The following is a 20141-nucleotide window of genomic DNA, read 5'->3' as shown; positions in this document are numbered from 1 at the left end:
TGTGCCCCTAGTTTCTCTCTCAGTAACTAGTTTATTTGTGTACAGAAATGCTATAGATTTTTGAGTGTTGAATTTGTATCCATGCTACAGAATATGTATAAGACTTTGGTGGACTTTTGAGTGTTTTCTATGTGTAGTTTCATGTTAACTGCCAATAATGATAATTTAAATTCTTCCTTTCCTATTCTTATTCCCTTTATTTCTTTCTCTTGCTTGATTCTTCTGGCTACTGTTTCCAGAACTATATTGAATAAGAGTGGTGATAGTGAACATCCTTGTTTTGTTCTTGATTTTAGAGTAAAAACTTTCAGTTTTTGTCCATTTAGTATGGTGTTGGCTGTTGGTTTGCCATAGATGGTTTTTATCAAGTTGAGATAAAGACCATCTATTCCACTTTTCTGTAGAATTTTTATAATATATGGGTGTTGGACTTTGTCAAATGATTTTTCTGCATCTATGGAGATGATCATGTGATTTTTGTCCTTGGCTCTGTTAATTTGGTGTATTACATTTATTGATTTGTATATGTTGAACCATCCTGCATCCTTGGAATAAATCTTACTTTATCATGGTATATAATCTTCTTGGTGATTTCCTGCATTCTGTTTGCCAGTATATTATGGAGGATGTTTGTGTCTATGTTGACTAGAGATATTGGTTTTTAGTTTTCTTTTTTCATTGGGTCCTTCTCTCATCTTAATATCAGGGTACTGCTTGCTTACAGGAATGAATCTGGGACTGTTGCTTCCTTTTTATTTTCATTAAATTATTTGAAAAGTAGTAATATTAAGTCTTGTCTGCGTTTCTTATAGAATTCAGCAGTGCATCCATCAGGGCCTGGGCTTTTCTTTGTTGGTAAGTTTTTAATTATGATGTATTTCCTTTTGCTATGAAGTAATATGTGTTTTCTCATTAGTCTGTTACCTGTTTTATGCCTTTGTTTTTAAATTTACTTATAGTTTCTCATATAAGAACAAATATGTGATACTTAGGCTGTATGTCTCATATATTTTACTTAATATTATGGTCTTGAAGTTCATTTATTTCCTACATATGACTCACATTTATACTTATTCATAGCATATTTATACTGTAGTTTCATCATAGAAGTCTTTTATTTTCCTTGTTAGATTTTTCCTAAGTATTTAATTTTTCTTCATGACCATAAGAATGGTATTCTTTTCCTAAAATTTTTCTTGGTAAGTTCATGATTGCTACACAGAAATGTTATTGATTTGTGTATGTTGATATAGTCTTGCAAAACTGCTGAGTTTGATTATTAATTATAGGAATCTTTGGTGGAGTATTTTGTCTCCTATATATATAATCATGTCATTTACAAATTATGACAATTTGAGTCCTTACTTTCCCATATTTTCCTTTTATTTTTCTCTTTTATCTGACCTCTCTGAGTAATATTTCACGTGCTATAATAAACAGGCATGGTGATAGTGAGCATTCTTATCTTGTTCTTGATTTTAAGGTAAAGCTCCCAAATTCCCTTTATTAATATAATGTTGGTAATAGGTTTGATATAAATGCCTTTAAATAGGTTGATATTAATATATTTTTCGAGTTTTTTTAATCATAAAGGGCTGTCGGATTTTGTCAAAAGCCTTTTCTGCATCTATTAAGATGATCATTATGTTTTTGTGTTTGCTTCTCTTATGTGGTGTAAATTTATTGATTGATATATGCTGAAATATCCTTGCATCCTGCCAAAAAAAGCTGATTGATCCTAGTGTATAATCTGTTTGTTGATTTGTTGCATTCTGTTTACCCACATCTCCTTGGGGATTTTTCATCTGTGTTCATTAGAGGGGTTGGCTGGTATTTCTCTTTTTTGGTTTGATCCTTGTATGGTTTTGCAGTCGTGGCATTAATAGCTTCCAGGGACGACTTGGAAGTACTCTTTATCCTTCTATTTCATTAAAGATTTGGAAGAGTCTTGTCTTAGATCTTACCTCAAATATTTTTTTTTGTTTTTTGGTCTTTTTGAGACAGGGTCTTGCTATGCATTTCAGGCTGGCCTTGAGCTCACTTTGTAGTCCAGGCTGGTCTCAAACTCCCAAGGATCCTCCTGCCTCAGCCTCCTGAGTGCTGGGATTGCAAGCATGTGTCACCACTCCCGGCTTTACCTCAAATTTTTGTAAAATTTAGTAATGAGTCCATTGGGTCTTAGGCTTTTTTTAGTTGGTAATTTTTTTTCGTATTATGTATTCAATTTTGTGGCCTGTTATAGGATTATTTCAAGCTTTTAAAACTTCTTGTTTCAGTTGTGATAATTCATATATATGTGCTAGTCTATCCATTTATTTTGATTGGAGAAAAGTGTTCGAAGCAGTTATTAATTAGCTTCTGGACTTCACCAGCAGCTATTGTGAGTTCACCTGCTTCTTTTCTCATTGCATGGATATCAGTCTCTTTTGTCTCCTTTCTTTCTTTGGTATGGTTAAGTTCAAGTAAATGCCTGTCTATTTTGTTATCCTTTGAAAAAGTAGCTCTTAACTCATTGATTCTTTGCACTATTCTTAGTCTAACTTTATTGATTTTTTTTTTTTTTTGGTTTTTCTCCGATACCGGGAACCGAACTCATGACCTTGCACTTGCCAGGCAGGCGCTTTTGCCACTGAGCTAAATCCCCAGCCTTAACTTTATTGATTTCTACTAGATCTTCATAATTATCTTCTTGTACCATCTTCAGATTTGGTTTGTTTTCTTTTATTCCAGGACGGATCTTCAGGTGCATCCCTGCGTTATTTATTTTAGGCTACTTTTGCTGATGTAGGCATTCAAAGCTGTAAACTTTCCTCTTAAGATTGCTTTTATTGTGCCCATCGATCCTGATATGTTGTCCTGGCATGATCATTTGATTGTAAGAACTTTCTAATTTCTTCTTTGACTACTTACCTGACTCTTTGATTAATCAAGAATGTATTGAGCCAAGCAAAGAAAAATAAGAATAAAAGCCCCTCCCTCAAAATAAAAACAGTGAAGGGAGAAAAAAGGTTGAAACGTGTCCAGTTTTTTCTGTTTATGAATGAATGTCTTCTTTCCACCATCTGCAGAATTGGAATACACCACATATAGGGGAGGGATACTGAGTCACTACTAAGATGTGTGTGTGTGTGTGTGTGTGTGTGCATGTAGGCATGCCGGATCCTGCCTTGCCTTTCCCAGTTGTCAAGGTTGGTGAATAATTTCTATTTAGACCTCTCATCCATCTTGCAGCTCTAGTTTCTGTCTTCCTCCGGTTTGGGGAGTGACACACACCCTTACTCTGGACGCCCCTCTGTCCATATTCCCCAGGCTTTGGCAATCATCCTGGCCAAGCCATGTTCCCACTGACATTGTTATATGGAGCAAGCAAGTACACCACTCAGTTCTGGGCTGGATGTAGGCAGCAGGGAGGGAGTTCAAGTAGACTGATGGATTTAATGCCAACAATTTCAGACCCAGCCCCACCTGAAATTCACATGTTATTGCCATGATTTCTCGATGCAGAGGGTGATATATCCTCTCATCTTTTCTGACTTAAACTTAAATTTCTCAGGAAGAGCCCATGTTTACCCACACCCTCTTTGTGATTATCTTCTGTAGCCATGCCACCCAGGCAGTGAGGTAGGTTGACACCAGAAACTCTGAAATGTAGTTGTTCTGCAGTTTCTGTAGTTCAGTCTGAAACACGAACTCTTGCCAAAATAACCCCTCATTAAATCATCTGAAATGTGTTAGGCACTGTACTGGGCTTCTTCAACACTAGCATGCCTTAGAGAAGGACGCATTTTTCAGAGTAAAACCTCACACGGTTCTTGCACATTAAGGTAGCTGTGGGTTTCTCTTGGGTCTGTAGGCGTGGCTCATTGTTTCTCCCTGAGGATGCTGACCCTGTTCAGTCATATCTTATGTCAGCAAAGAAACGATCCCTTCCCAAGACCCAGGGTCAGCCTTCCATGCAGTGTCACTCTCTGCTCTGTGCTCCATATCGCTGGCCTCTCCATATTTTCTGCACTGCCAATCAGCTCCCTTCTGAGTCTCAGGGATCAACTGTCTTGCTCTTCACCAAGTTGTTGTTTTCCAAGTCTCCTGTCCCTTTCATTGCTCTTCTTTTCCTTCTCATTTAACTAACTTTAAACTGAAATTGTATGCTCGTTCATGATCAGTCAATCTTTCATGAGAGCCAGAAAAATTGTAAGTGGTAGGTATGTGTACATATGTTTACTTTTTGCGGGATAAATTTATGAGATGAGCACTATGGTTCTTGTTTTAGAGATGAGAAAAATGAGTCACTGGTGGGTACAGAAACACTCTTTGTTCAAATCACTCACAAGTGGACAATGACGCAAGTGAAGGAAAAGAGGACAAAAGAGCAGAATGGATGCGTGTTTGCTGACTCTCCTGAGAGGGCAGTCCCTGGGAGACCGCATTGCCTGATACCAACTCCGCTATATGGAGCTGCTCAAAATGAACCTTCTGACATCCTCCAACAGAAGCCAAAGGTGGGATGAAGGGAAGCAGAAGGCTGGCATTACTTTTGTCCTCTTGGGCTTCTCAGAATACCCAAACCTCCAGGTGCTCCTCTTCTTGGTGTTCCTGACCATCTACATCGTTTCTGTATTGGGAAACCTAGGCATGATTCTGATCATCAGGATGAATTCTAAACTTCACACCCCCATGTATTTTTTCCTCAGCCATTTGTCCTTTACTGACTTTTGTTACTCCTCTGCACTTACACCCAAACTGTTAGAGATTATAATTGTGGAAGACAAAACTGTGCCCTTTAAAGAATGCATGACTCAATTTTTCTTTGGCTGCACCTGTGTGATTACAGAGATATTTATGCTGGCAGTGATGGCCTATGACCGGTTCGTGGCTGTTTGTAATCCCCTGCTCTACACAGTTGTTATGTCTCCTAAGCTCTGTGCTCTCCTGGTGGCTGGAACTTATATGTGGAGCGGTCTTTGTACTTCAATACTTACGTACTGCCTATTGCAGCTTTCCTATTGTGGGTCTAACATCATAGATCACTTTTGCTGTGAGTATTCTGCTGTCCTGTCTGTATCCTGCTCAGATACCTCCTTGAGCCAGCTGATATGCTTTGTTATGACGATATTTAATGAAACATGTAGCCTCCTGATCATCCTTGTCTCCTATGTCTTCATAGTCATCACTGTCATTAAGATTCCTTCTAAGAGTGGACTCCGAAAAGCCTTCTCCACCTGTGCTTCCCACCTGACCACCATCAGCATCTTCCATGGAGTCATTCTACTTTTGTACTGCGTCTTCAATTCCAGAAGTCCTTCCATCCTTGGCAAAGTAGCCACTGTGTTTTTCTCCATTGTGATCCCCATGCTAAATCCCCTTATTTACAGTCTCAGAAATACAGAAGTGAAGGAGACCATCAGGAAATTGATCTGCATAAAAGTTAATTCCCACTCAAAGTAATCACACAGATCCACACATAATCTTCTTTACTTATGTTTGAAAATTTATTTTCATCTAGGACCGTAGAATTTTTCCAATGAATAACAAATGTCCATGCAAAATGTACTGAAAAGACATATGTGTGTATGTTCATTAAACCATGTCGCTATGTTCTAATGATCACCTGTGAATAAGAGAAGGTAAATTCTCTGTATGTCCCTCCAACAACATAGTAAACTACATAGTTGTGAGGTTTTATATGTTACAATGAGAGAACTGAATTTATTTCATAGTATAAATTAGCACATTAAGAAATATTTAACCAAGATCACAAAGTAGGCAAGGTGTAATTACTGCTTTCTGTAGAACTGAAGACTGGACCCTGGGTGTTTCTATGAACTATATCTCTAACTCGTTATTATGTTTTTAATTTGAGAAAATGTCTTACTAAATTCATGTCTCCCAAGCTGAGAACAAACCTATAATCATCCTACCTCACAATCCCGGAGTGTCTATGCCTGGCTTATATTTAAGTCTTGGACTACACTGAGATGGAAAAATGTATAGGCAAATAAACATGTATCTGCTTTTCAAAGTGTACACTGTGGTACAGTTAAATTATTTCTGGCATTATAAATTAAGGTTTTTTCTTCATTTTATCACAAAAAATGATTATTTTATTTTTTTAAAATATGCATTTCTCAAGTTTTCTCATTCGTGACCCTGTGGCTCTGATGTTATTTATTATTTATTGAAAATCTGATTGAACCCATATTAGAGTTATATTCCTTTTAAAAATATCATGCATGATTATCATGTTTTACCAAATTTCTTACAAAATTGTACAATGTAGGACAGGAAGAAGTTAAATTATCATTACTTGCTGATCACCAAGAATCAAGTACTGGGATCTTACCTTACTAAAAAGCATTTGAACAGTGAGAGAAACCACCCAGAGTGAAATGACATCTCACAATGTGGGAAAGAATGTTTCCCAGCTGTTCCTCAGACAAAGGATTGCTATCGAGAACATGTAGAGAACTCAAAAAAATCAGGGCTCCCAAATTTAAAGACTGAATGCAAAAATGAGCGTCTGAGAAGGATGCACACTTCTCAGATGAAGAAATACAAACAGTGAATAAATTTATGAAAATATGTTGAACATGAGTGGTCACTGGTGAATGCAAATTAAAACAACACTGAGATTTCATCTCAACGCAGAAAAATAGCTATTATCAAGAAATTAACCAGTAATAGATGCTGGAGGAGCTCTGGGGAAAAAGGAACCCTGCTCTGCTGTTGGTGGGAGTTTAGACTGTTGCAAATATTTTGGAAATCAAAATTTGATTTCCAAAATATTTGCAACAGTCTAAACTATGGAGATTCCTTAAAAAACTAGGATTAGAGGTCCATTTGACCCAGTTATTCCTTTCCGGGGTATTTTCTCACATATACCATACCACAGCTATACATATGCACCCATATTTATAGCAACACAATTTGTAACAGCTAAATCTTGGAAACAACACAAATACTCATCATTGGAGAAATGGATAATAAAGATGTGGTCTTTTTAAACAATGGACTACTCAACCATAAAGAAGGCTAAACTGGAGACTTTTATAGGTTAATGGTTGCAACTCAAAACCATACTCAGTGAAATAAACCAGACTCACATGTGTAAACATTGCATTGTCCTCCTAGTTTGAGAAGCTGAAAGGGTAAATAAGATCCAAGATGTAAAATGCATATTGTAAAATAGGAAAAAAAACTGTTTAAAAGAAAGAGAAACTGAGATGGAGGAAAAGAGAAAAGAAGGAAGGGAAAAGTAAAATAAATATTATATATATATGATAATTAACATACTTATACTACTAATTTCTCTGAGTTCATTAAAAGCATGGTTTGTGCTAATATTGTTTGGACAATTAAATGCCTATATCTTATACTTTGTGTAACTAATTTAGATGACAATATGAAATGTATTACCCATTGTGATCCTCCTATTATCCTGTTTTGAAATTTTGTTATATTGATATTTATACTCTCCAGAGCTCCTATTTAGGTAGCATCATTACTCCAATGGTATGTAGCAAAAGCAATTTTTTTGCTTTTTGTGGGGTGTTTTGCATATTTAAATATTTATGTATTTGTCATCAGTACATGGTTCCAATTTTAGTATATGTGCTGCCAAAGCGAGCACAGCAGTAAATGATTTCAGTACGTGCTGATTACATTTATCAGTGATTGACTGAAGTAGCTCTGCCAATATCAGTTGAGCCACTTTGACTTTGTGCCAGAGAGAACCTGCATTCTCCAGGCCTGAATGTTTGCCACCTTCCTGAGACCAGTGGTCTGCCAGGGATAGATTCAGAATTCATTCTTTCTTCATCCTACTCAGGTCAGACGGTCTGCAGCTGTCAGGTTTAATCATTTATACCATCAAGGGGCTTCAAATGTCGGGATCATCCTTGTGTTCTGGGTTTTTGTTGTTTTCTCTCACCCTACAATGGCTCTAAGGGTGGACTCGGAACAGCCTTCTTCATCTGTATCTCCCACCTGACTGCTACCTGCTCCTGCGATGGGGTCCTCCTCTTTCTCCACTGTGTGCTCCAATCTGCAAGCTCACGGCTTCTCATCAGACTTGTGGCTCACAACACGCTAGTGCCAGTGCCGAATCTCTTCTCTACAGCACAAGAAATGAACACGTAAGGGAAGTGCCTGGGATGTTTGCCCACATCAAAGTCTTTCTCACTCAGACACCAGCAAACGCTCTCCTGGTCACTGTTATGATTTTCTTCATACCTTGCATTAACAGATTTTACATTTTTCTTTAAATATTGTGATACAATTTATTCCAAAACATAGTAAGATAATCTATATGCATTATAAATATTAAAAGTCACTGAGTTAAAATAACTTCTCTCTCTCCTTCCCTCTCTCCCTCTCTCTCTTTCTTTTTCTCTGTCTCTCCCAATATGACAATAATATAGTCGTGTTTTAAATAATAAACCATCATGTTTCTTTCCACAATGTAAAAAAGACAAAAAATTTTTAACACATTACAAATTATACATAGTTACATTTGGGTCAAGTTGCCTACCCTGGTCTGCTAGAGATGAACTTCATTGTGAAGCCTGTGATATTTATCAAATTTTCATTCTAGCTACAACACATAAGTATAGGTTTCGAGCACATAAATTTAAACTTGGCTGCATTTGAAATATATACACATTGAAACAGCACTTATTTTATATTACATATGACACTTATTGTTCAGTATTTTGTTTAAAGCTATATTTAAGTGATCAGGTATAACCAAGATTACTTTTTGTTACTAAAGAGTGTTATATTAAATGAATATATTAAAGTCTGCTTCTCCATGTTGCTAGCATTGCCTTATATTGTCTACTTTTCTATGTCTATGCAAAAACAGATATGAGCAGTCTTGTTCAGGTCTCCTGCTGATTTCTTAAACTCTGCATTTATTCTAAAACTGCTGAATAACTTGACTGTAGAAGGCAGACTGCCTCTCTCAAAGAGGCATCCTGCAGTTCTTTTTTGTGTGCATATTATTGCTTGCAGAAAGGTTCACGCTGGCAGTGCTGACATGAGACCTCTTCGTGACAGTTTATAACCTGTTCTCCACACAGCTGTCATGTCTTAAAAACTTCAGTCTTTGTTGGTGATTGGGAAAGTTTCTTGGGCTATGCCTTATTTATGAGCTGTTTGTTCTTGAAACTCATAATTCTATGCGACTAAATTTATAACTCTTCAACATGCTGATAGTATTGGTGTTTCCTGCTCTGACCCCCAGATTACCTGGAAGAACATTTTTACCCCTCATGTATTCAGTGCAATAAACAGTCTGATGATTCTTCATACTTTCTCTGTTTTCATTTTTATCACAGTCATCAAAATGCATTCAACAGGAGGAGGCTACAAAACCTTCTGCACAGGAGCCTCCCATGAACTGTCATTACTACTTTCCTTGCGGTTTCCTTTTTCTAAAAAAATAAATGGAACTCTTATTTATAAAACTTCACACTTTTTGGTCCTGTTAGCTGTTAACTTTTATATAATGACCATTCCCATATTTAATTGACTAATTCAGAGCCACAGTAACCAAAAAGTGAAGAAGTTTATGAAGTTAATATGAAATTACATATATAAAATATGCAATAGCTATTAATCATTTATTTTCAGAGCAATTATTCAAAATAAGTTAGTACATAAATCTATAGTAACACTCCAATTTAGAGTCACATATTTGTGCCCACTATTGTTCAATTAAATAAGTTTAAATTATTTGCTCTATTACTAGTGTTGAAATTTTTAATCTATGAAACTAAATCTTCAGATATCATAATAAACACTACTGCTTTTCTTTGTGTACCTAAAAATATTACTGAGGTCAAATTTACTTTATTTGAAGTTTTTTGAAGTTTTCTAAGTTTGAGATTACCTAAAAAATTACAGTTTATATGAGAAAATGTATCTGTAAATATAAAATTAGCATTTTAAAATCTCTTCATTATAATGCACCAAATGTGTAAAACATCTATATTTAATTTCGTTTTTGTTTTTTGGTTTTTTGTTTGTTTGTTTGTTTGTTTGTTTTGGTTTTTTTCTGGTACCGGGAACCGAACTCACAACCTTGCACTTGCCAGGCAGGCGCTTTTGCCTCTGAGCTAAATCCCCAGCCCTATATTTAATTTCATATGGGTGATTTCGGCACTGGAAAATTTGCATGCAAATGAAAACAACAAACACACCTGCCCTACAAATCTCAGAATCTGCTGAGGTTGAGTTATATTTGGTCTTAGAAATGATATTCTTTTACCGAAGTTTTGCACAAAAACTTTTAAATGTTGTAAAATGTGTGCTCACCACCATGGTTTTACTGTTTGTACCGATGTGGTTGTGCATCAGTTTTTTACTATTAATTGCAAATTTTGTTTGAGGTTATTTTCGATTCATCTTCCTTGGTAAAAATAATACAGATCTCAATTATATAGAGTTTCTTTGATGATTATACAACAAAGCATCCAAGCGTGCTGATATTATGCAATTCAGAGATCTTTTTCAGGCATCTCTCATTTAAAGGTGTAAAAGAAACAGTTCTAAACTCCAGAAAGGCAATAGTAAGCGTGTATGTCAACGACCTAACTGAAGATGCTGTATTTTATTATGTGATCTCCGTGAGTGTCAAGTCAGCTAACTTGATCAATGAAACCTCAGGCCACGTCTGTGTGTCTTCCATCTCGTTCGGCTCCTGGTTTCCATTCAAAGCAGAGCCGCACTAGAGTTTATGAAGACTAAAGGCACACTTTGAGTCTTGAGATCCCACCTGTTCACACTTTGTGAACAAGAGTAAATGACACGGCTACATCTCAAATCAAAGGCTGAAACGTTGTGCTGCCCCTTCTGGAATTGCAGTTAGCCATCAGCAGTCACGGGTTAGGGGAAAAAATTAAATTCAGGAAACTGAAGAGGTAAGTAAAAACCAAAAGGTACAATAGATATCATGAAACGGGAAGATAATTTTCAAGAGGAAAGCGAAACTAGGGTGGGGGAAGAGGGAAAGGAAGGAAGGGAAAAGGACAAAACAAAAACAGGATAAATTGGAAAAAAGCTTTGTAAACAGGATGACTGCTGATGGGTACCTACAAAATACTTGTTTCATCACCTATCTTTGTGATGTGAACTATTAGAATTTCAGGGTGTTTGAAGTAACATTCTTGATTGCTAATTATTAGAAAGAAATTATTCAAGTGTTTTCCAAGTCTGCGTTCTAACGGTTTCATTGTTCCAATCTGATTTTATATCTCCTTTTATCTTCTGTGAGACTCCTTGAGGATAAGATCAATTTTGTATACCAAATTAATCAATTATATTTTACAGTTCTGAAAATATTTTATTATTTTTAAATAGTCTACTGGACCCATATATTCTTTTTTGAAATATATTTCTAGTCAAATCTCTTAAACAATAACATCTCTTTTTAAAAGTATTTTCTGATTTTTTCAACACTCTTCAAATCTTTTCTTCCATTGTTTCTCATGGTATTTATTGTGGTAGTAAGGGGGCTGTTGTTTTTTATTTTTTTAATTTTAAAGGAGGAGAGCATTAACAGACAGACAACATTTTACAAAATAGCAAAAGAACAGTACAGACAATACGTTATTATGACATGCTGATTTTGACTAATGATTCTGAGTATATGATACTAGCTTCTTTTCATCTTGTGTTCCTTTCAGTACACACAAAGTGGTAGGAAATTAACAATGCTTGTTGTATTACGTATTGATATCTTCAAAGTGGTTTCTCATGAAAACAGATAGAGACATGCAGTATTGATCAACCAAGGACTCATTGACAGTTTCTTTCAGCAAAGAAATAGAAGACAGTAGAACAGCCATGTTAACTATCCTGCACATACATACATACAAAATTTCTCCTTATTTTCCTTCTTTTTTCCCACATCCCAATTGCCCTTTACCCTTGAGTGCTTTCCTATCATTTCACAATATCTATCATACCTCCTAGCTTAAATTAACTCTTTCAGGTTTTACACTAGTGAAACAATGTGGTGCTTGCACATGTATGTTTGATTTATTTCACTTATGAGTATGGTCTCTAGTTGTGACCATTTACCTATAAAAGCCTCGAGTCTCTTTTTTTACAGCTGAGTAATATTCCATTATATAAAAGTACCACAATTTTCTTATCCAACAAGAAATCACCAGCAGAGTAAAAAGAAAGCCCACAAACTTGGAAAAAATTTTAGCTGACTGTCCCTCAGACAAAAGGCTTCTATCTAGAACATATAAAGAATTAAAAAATATCAGCCCCTCCAAATTCAAAGACCCAATCCAAAAATGGGCAGCTGAGATGAACACACACTTCTCAGACAAGGAGATACAAATGGCAAATAAATATATGAGAAAATGTTCAACATCATTAGTCATTCGAGAAGTGCAAATTAAAACAACACTGAGATTCCACCTTACCCCAGTAAGAATGGCTAGCATCAAGAAATCATCCAATAACAAATGCTGGCGAGGCTGTGGAGAGATAGGAACCCTTTTCCACTGCTGGTGGGAATGCAGACTGGTGAAACCACTGTGGAAATCAGTTTGGAGATTCCTCCGAAAAGTAGGTTTAGAGGTCCCATTCAACCCAGCTATCCCCCTGCTGGGTATTTTCCCAGAAGATCGAAAAACATCATATCACAGTAATATATGTGCACCTATGTTCATAGTAGCACAATTTGTAATTGCTAAAATGTGGAAGCAACCCAAATGTCCATCCACCGAGGGGCTGTTATATAACCCAATCCATCCCTCACTGATTACATGACTGAGAAGCGTAGGAACCTTTCTTTGAAACGAATCTCCAGCTTTGAATTTGCAGAATTTCACTGAAATAGTTCCATATTAAAATGTAAGATAGTGACATGGTCTTTGTAATTAAGATTGCTGCTTTTTTAAATCTCTTTATGTAAAGCAATCCCATCCATCTTTTGAAGCTGCCACAGACTAAATTTAAAAATACATTCTGAATCTAAAAACACATTCTGGTATTAAGAAAATTATGGCTTACATTGTGTGTATGTGTGTGCATACATGTGTGTGCATAAGTGTACATGTATGTACATGTCTAAATTCTTACACTGTATGGAAATCACACATTGGAAGATGAAAAGAAGCTAGTATCATATACTCAGAATCATTAGACAAAATTGGCATGTTATAATAAACAAAATTCAGAAACTGGAATTTAGCATTACATCATAATAATTTTAAAATCAGAAATTTAAAATATGGATACTTTTGCACAAAAGTTACTGTACCCATGTGGATTTTAGCTGTCTTTTTCCTTTCAGTTTTGGCTTTCATGCCATCCCAAATAATCTCTAAAATACAAAGAAAGAAATGATATTAGCTGTTGTCTGTCATTGTTCAATTCTATTATATTGAGTTTACAGGAATGGATAGGACTATGTTTTTGTTGCTATATTTCCACACATATGATTTTCTGAAATGCCACCTCTGTATAGAGTCAAGTTGGTTTGTTTTCTTTCCTTATGATACAAATATCAGAATATCATTGATTTAGAAGAAATTACATTTTAAGTAATAAAAGAGAAATTTCCCCTAATTATTTTGTTTGTATCTTGTCAGAACAGATGTCAGTTCTCCTGGGTTTAGTTCCCCAAAGAAAGAATTTAAATGTGTAACAAACAACATGGTTATGAATATAGTTTCAGGGTGCGAATCTTCCACAGGGCATTGCAAACTTCCATCAACGTTTTTGATGATTTTAAAAATATTAATTGCGTCCTTAATTAAATTGTTTGGAAATTTTACACATTGCCTACAAAGGAACAGAAACAGAAAAGGAACATTTCAATTTTGAGGGAGCTTGTGCAAGTAGTCTATCAGTAATGGCAAGAAAGTAATCAGTTTATGATGTACAACAAGGAAATCTGGCTTTTGGTGAGTATGATCAATGTTGGGAATATTTCATTGTCATATGATATATACTGAAATCTGCAAAAAAAAAAATTAGGGGGGATAAATATAGGTTAGCAGTGGATGAGTATTATCAACTTAGTTTAGCTAATGGATGTTCAAGGTTAGAAATTCTCCTTTGACTATTCTTAGTATTGTTTTACTGAATTTGAAGATATGTCTGTAAACACTATATTAAATACAATGTGTGTAGTGGTTTTAAATGAAATGTTGAATGCAAGCTTTCCCTCTAAAGTTTAATCAACTCATGAAAAATAAGGTGAAAGACATAGTCATAAATAACAAATGAAACAGAAAGAGATGCACATCATTTTGTAAATATGGCGATGATCTAGATGCAAAAGAAAATAGACGAGGAGAAAATAGTGACATTTGGAATATCCATTAATGTTTTCTAGGAAGATCCATCTAGGAAATGTAAAGCAATCCCATCCATCTTTTGAATCCCATCCATCTTTTGTTATTCACACAGAATATGATACAAAACGCTAGAAGATAAATGGGACAATCTCAGTGGGTTAAAATAATATATGTTTTATAGAATCAAATTTTAAAATACTGCTGTCAATTGGGCATTTCATTAGCAACAGAATACTGATACACTACCTGGACAACATTGTAGAAACCCACATAAGACACTCTGCAGTTTCAAGTGTTTTGTATGAGAGTGCTACCACGAGCACTTCAGTTATTGCATTTGGTGCTCAAGAACAGTTACACTGGCACATAGCAGGCTGCGAGGAACCAGCATATCTAACCATGGCGGGTGACCATGAGAATGAAGGAGAAGGCAATTTTGAAATTTTTCATTATTTTTCATTTTCCTGACCATAACTTGAGATTATAACAGTGACTGCAGAACAAGGTGCTGATGTTATATCTCAGGAAAATGAAGCCAGTGTATCACCGAATGGTGAAACCAACCCGTTTGAAATAAAGACATGAAAATTATTTTATTAAAAACCAAAAGTATTATATAATATAATACATTAGATCTATTTTTCTAATGCCATAAATATAATTATGGAGAGTTCAAACCCAGTATATCCATGGTACACAACATAAATAATCCAAACAATGTGTTGACTGTTTTTTTAATGAAATGATCACCATGACAGTACTTCTGCAATTACTGAACTCTGTTTCCATTCTTCAGTCCTGTTGTAATTGCAAAACAGTAAGTATGCAGTGGAGACCTTGCTCTCCAAATTGAGAGATGCATAAAGAAGATCATCTTTAAATTCTTTCTTCTCTGCCACATTGCAATGGCTCTTAGTACTTATTAAATTAAAATCATATGGTAACTACACTAAGAGTAGTTTTCCAGAGATGAGATGAAAGATAATTTAATAAAGGGTCCAAAAACTGCCCATATTATAATGGAGAACGTAAGAGTGGAATGGTCACTGATTATCAGTAGTATTAGGAGTAACTGAAATTGTAGTGAAGGGTTCTAGACAGAAAGCCCCATATAAAAGGCAAGAAATGTCACCCATCCAGCTAGAATGAAAGGACGTTCAATGAACAATGGAAATGAGAGAATCTACCAGGGTATGATGCGTAATAATAAATGCACCATCTGGAACTTTGTCTCAAAGTTGTCAGCATAAAATCATAGAGTGCATGGCTTAGTGGTAATCTATGGGCAGAGTTTAGCATAGTATTAAATTGAGCTAAGTTTATAAATTTAACCTGAGCTTCTAAGACAGACATAGAGCAAGTAACAGAAGTTAACTGAATGTTTTCTACCTGGAGCTGGAAGAGTTTCTTGGAATAGTGAGCCTGGCTCTTAGCTTAGTGGACCTCAGTTTATGAATTTAATTTGTGTAGGGTTTTGAAGAACATGGCTGCATTTGTGCTTGTGCAAGGAAGATGGCCATGGTTGTGTTTGTCAACCGATGATTGATGAACTGGAGCAAAATTTTGCCCAGTACTTTTGTTTATGAACAGAATTGCTTGCAAACAGAAGCTTTCCTTTCGTGAACCAAGGTATTACTTTATCAGCTCAGAAAGATTGCTGTGCCAAGAAATTGACTCTGCAAGACATTTTTGAACTATTGTAAGAAGTAAATGACTGAACAAACAAACAAAAAAGTCAACATTTTACCTAGGAAAAAAAAGACGAAGACAAATACTCTATATTATGAAAGTGAAAGATGCTAAAAATAACTTCTCAAACTGAAACGTGTCTATTGGGACCTAAAACTGAAAGAACATTCAATATTATCAGAAAAATTAAGACTGATGTTCAAATATAGAATTGATTGTGTGATTAGTGCTTTGGTTTCTTTCTGTGATTAGCTCTGTGGTTTTTTTCCAAAGATTATTAGATGTGCAGGCAGGAATTTTAATGTATGGAATGCACAGTACAGGTTTTGGTAATCAAGATTGAATTCAAGGCCTATGAAAACATCTAAGAATATTTTGCTGTCAAACTGTGTCAAGTGTTCTTTAGACCTTGGTTTGGAGGCTACTGGAATGGTTGCTTTCTTACTAGTAGACACTGTATGATCTGAGCATTCAGAAGCTCTGTTTCCATGCCAATGTCAGAGACTTTCTGATACGGTGGTTTCATCGGGCATCCTTACAATAGACACAGGCTTTGACCAACTCTGAACGCACATGGCTGTAACCCGATAAAAGCAATCTAATTACCTGAATATAAAGACAAAATTTCTTCTATACACACATGTAACAGACCGAATAACACTCACAAAGGTCCACCCCATGCCCTGTGTCATGGATGATGTGATGGGAGTGCTGGTTCTCTGTACCTGGGGATGGCAGTGGTAGGTTTCATTCACAGGAGACTCTCAGTTGCTACGGCAAGACCGCAAGTGGAGCCAGTTTTCAGATGTGCACAAGATGCACACAGGATATTTATTGGGTCTTCACAACCGCTTACAGAATCAGTGATTTATTCAGATATGGAACACATAATAACCAAGCTCCTAATGGCATATGGAACTATAACATTTATGTATTTGAATCTTATACACTGCATTCATACTTGGCCACCACACCCAAGTCTGCAGCTTGAAGAAAGCATTCTGATTGTTTTATAAGAGTCAGTAGTTCTTATACTACCCTGTTTATATAGTTTATTATTTCTCATAAGTTGTTTCTTTCTGTTTAATATGATGTGTACTACAAGCCAACCACATAACCAACAGAAGGTGATCAATATTAAACTTTTAAGGATATCTTCAATATAGTACATCAGATTTTCATATTTATCGTTTAAAGTATATCTGTAACCATATAGTAGATATAAAGGTGAGGTAACATCAGCATTGTTAGGAGTATTAATTGAACCACTTAAAGATTGCCTTAAGAAGATGTTTTAACAGTTCTTTATAGTAGTATATGCCTAGAAAGGAAGAAATTCAGTATATCACTAGAGACCTGGGAATATCAGACAAGATATATTTGTCCTCCATCAATATTATTTATTATACTTTTGCATGTGTTAAAATATTTGATCTTTTCAAAGACTCCATATCCATAGTCACATGGCTACTAGGATTCGCTTAATGTGTGTTTGAGTTTGCTCTATGTCTCCTCTGATTTCTTCAAAATATGTTTTATCCAGATTATCTTATTTTCTATTTATATTTACTATTTTTACATATAATACTGTTTATACTATTATGTTTTACATTTTCATAGATAAGAAGTTTGAGTTGCTAATGAACAAAGTTGATTCCCCAGCGCAAAAAGGGGCCAAATACCACTCGGAAGGGAAGCAGCGCCTCCCGGGTGCCGGTGGACCGCACTTATCCTCAGTGCTTCACATTGAGCCTCTGCCCAGCTTCTCCCAACCAACTGCCTCAAGCTCTGCTGCAGAGTTTTCTTCTACTCCTTCCACTTTATCTACTTTTTCCTCATTAACCATTATGCTGTTAAATCTGGGAAATCGGAGCTCTGTGACCTCTTTCATCCTGGTGGGGTTCTCAGAATACCCTCACCTCCAGGCACCCCTCTTCCTGGTGTTCCTGACCATCTACACGGTCACCCTGCTGGGGAACCTGGGCATAATAGTGGTCAGAAAGATCAACCCCAAACTCCATACGCCCATGTACTTTTTCCTCAGCCACCTCTCCTTCTTGGACATTTGTTACTCCAGTGTGTTCACACCCAGGCTGTTAGAAATCCTGGTTGTGGAGGACAGAAGCATCTCCTTCAGAGGATGCATGACACAATTTTTCTTCGGCTGTGCATGTGTGATTACGGAGATGTTTATGCTGGCAGTGATGGCCTATGACCGGTTCGTGGCTGTCTGTAACCCCCTGCTCTACACGGTGGCTATGTCTCCTAAGCTCTGCGCTCTCCTGGTAGCAGAGACTTATATGTGGGGTGGCCTCTGTTTCTTGACAATCACACATTCACTTGTGCAGCTGTCCTACTGTGAGTCCAACATCATAAATCACTTTGGCTGTGAGTACTCCTCTGTCCTCTCTGTGTCCTGCTCAGACCCCTCCTTCAGCCAGATGATATGTTTTATAATTTCTATAGCCACTGAAGCTTGCAGCCTCCTGATCACCCTGGCCTCTTCTGTGGTAATAGTTGTAACTATCATCAGGATGCCCTCCAAGGGTGGGCTGCAAAAAGCCTTCTCAACCTGCACCTCCCACCTCACGGCCATCGGCATCTTCCACGGCATCATCGTCCTTCTCTACTGTGTGCCCAGCTCCAAGAGCTCCTGGCTACTGGTCAAAGTGGCTACTGTGCTTTTTACAGTCATGATCCCCATACCGAATCCCCTCATCTACAGCCTCAGGAACAAGGATGTGAAAGACACGGTCAGGAGGCTAATCTACTCCAAACTGCATTCTCCATCCACATGATTCAAACTGATGTGGGTTTATTTATGCCTTAATTACATCTCACATTTTCATATACTTTATTGTTGATAGGTTAGTGAATTTTATGATAATCCATTAAAAATTTTAAATATGTGATAGTTTTCAGTGTTTAGAATAACATTTTTTCTCTGGTTTGATACAATATAATGAATGCACTCATCCATTTCATCTGAATGTTTGAATTAATTCTATTACAGCATCACCCAATCAGACACTGTAGAAGCAACAGTGAAGAAATGTGGATATAGGAATTCATTCTTTATGCTATGATGGCTTTACTCTAAATTGTGCCTAATGAAGGTTTAGTGACCACAGATGGTACCTGGCTTTACTGGATTCATACTGAACACCACAGAGCTCGTAATTTTACTCAGCAAATCCTAGAAAACATATGCTCTCTTTCATTGTGATATTACATTTCAAATAAAATGAGGTCCTTGACCTTTTATTATGAAAACTTGGCCTGAGTTTCAGCAAAACAATTTTTAAAATATTAGATGCTGTCTCTATGCATCACTTGTTTTTTTTCCTTATATTTCAATAATTGCTGTTGAACTATTGCTGATAATCATGGATAAAATTCCACTCACTTGGTGTCATACTTATACCAATTATTTACTGACACAAAAGCATAATCATTAAATTTCTACCTCTTATTTCACATTGTTCTTGTCCATTTATCTACTCATCAGCAACTGACATTTATCTCCTCAGAGTTGCTTTAACAAAGGAGAAACTTTTATATATCATCCACAGTTTTTCATAAGGCTATCATTAACTCATATGCTTCACATCTGCAATATTGACTAGGTCTTCATGCTTTTGTTCAGTGAGCTACCTCATAAAGTCGATCCATAGTAGTTAATCCAAAATTAGCCTATTTTCCCTAAAATTCTGTCAGTATTTCATCGTTATCACTGCTTTTTAAGAAATGTAATATCTGTTTGTCTCCCCAAATTACTATCAAGAGATTCTATTTTATATATTAAAATACATATGAAAATAAATCTATTTGCTAAATGTGAATTTCAATAATCTCTGGTGTCTTCAATTAAATTTTAACACACTTGTTAAATGAACATTTAAGTCCTAAGTAGAGCAATAGAGAGAAAATTTCCATCCCCCAAAATTACTTTCTGCCAACTTTCAGCAACAGTGAAAATAAGATTCTTATCATACTAATACACTTGTTTATCTACAGAGTTTTTTACCTAAAGATATCGATCACTAAATGCCACTTATTTTCTATTGACAAGCTAATGGAATGAAATATTGTGGTATTTTTTTCACCTATAATGCTTTATAAATGGCCAAT

General features: G+C 36.0%; 2 protein-coding genes across 2 annotated transcripts; both read left to right on the top strand.

Moving 5' to 3' along the window:
* Positions 1 to 4464: 4464 nt before the first annotated feature.
* On the top strand, positions 4465 to 5445 carry LOC102003791 (olfactory receptor 5D18-like). The gene has a single exon (XM_005408200.1). The coding sequence runs from the start codon at positions 4465 to 4467 to the stop codon at positions 5443 to 5445; it is 981 nt and encodes a 326-aa protein (XP_005408257.1).
* A 12412-nt stretch (positions 5446 to 17857) lies between these two features.
* On the top strand, positions 17858 to 18808 carry LOC102003475 (olfactory receptor 5D18-like). The gene has a single exon (XM_005408199.1). The coding sequence runs from the start codon at positions 17858 to 17860 to the stop codon at positions 18806 to 18808; it is 951 nt and encodes a 316-aa protein (XP_005408256.1).
* The last annotated feature ends 1333 nt before the right edge of the window (positions 18809 to 20141 follow it).

This window comes from Chinchilla lanigera, unplaced genomic scaffold (assembly GCF_000276665.1).
Source record: "Chinchilla lanigera isolate Chin_1 unplaced genomic scaffold, ChiLan1.0 scaffold00110, whole genome shotgun sequence".
In the NCBI taxonomy this organism is placed as follows: Eukaryota; Metazoa; Chordata; class Mammalia; order Rodentia; family Chinchillidae; genus Chinchilla; species Chinchilla lanigera.
Note: the sequence above shows the minus strand (reverse complement) of the source record. Positions and strands in the feature narration are given on the sequence as shown.

Excerpts from the sequence above, each read along its gene's own strand:
- LOC102003791 (XM_005408200.1), top strand. The coding sequence starts at position 4,465 with ATGAACCTTCTGACATCCTCCAACAGAAGCCAAAGGTGGGATGAAGGG.
- LOC102003475 (XM_005408199.1), top strand. The coding sequence starts at position 17,858 with ATGCTGTTAAATCTGGGAAATCGGAGCTCTGTGACCTCTTTCATCCTG.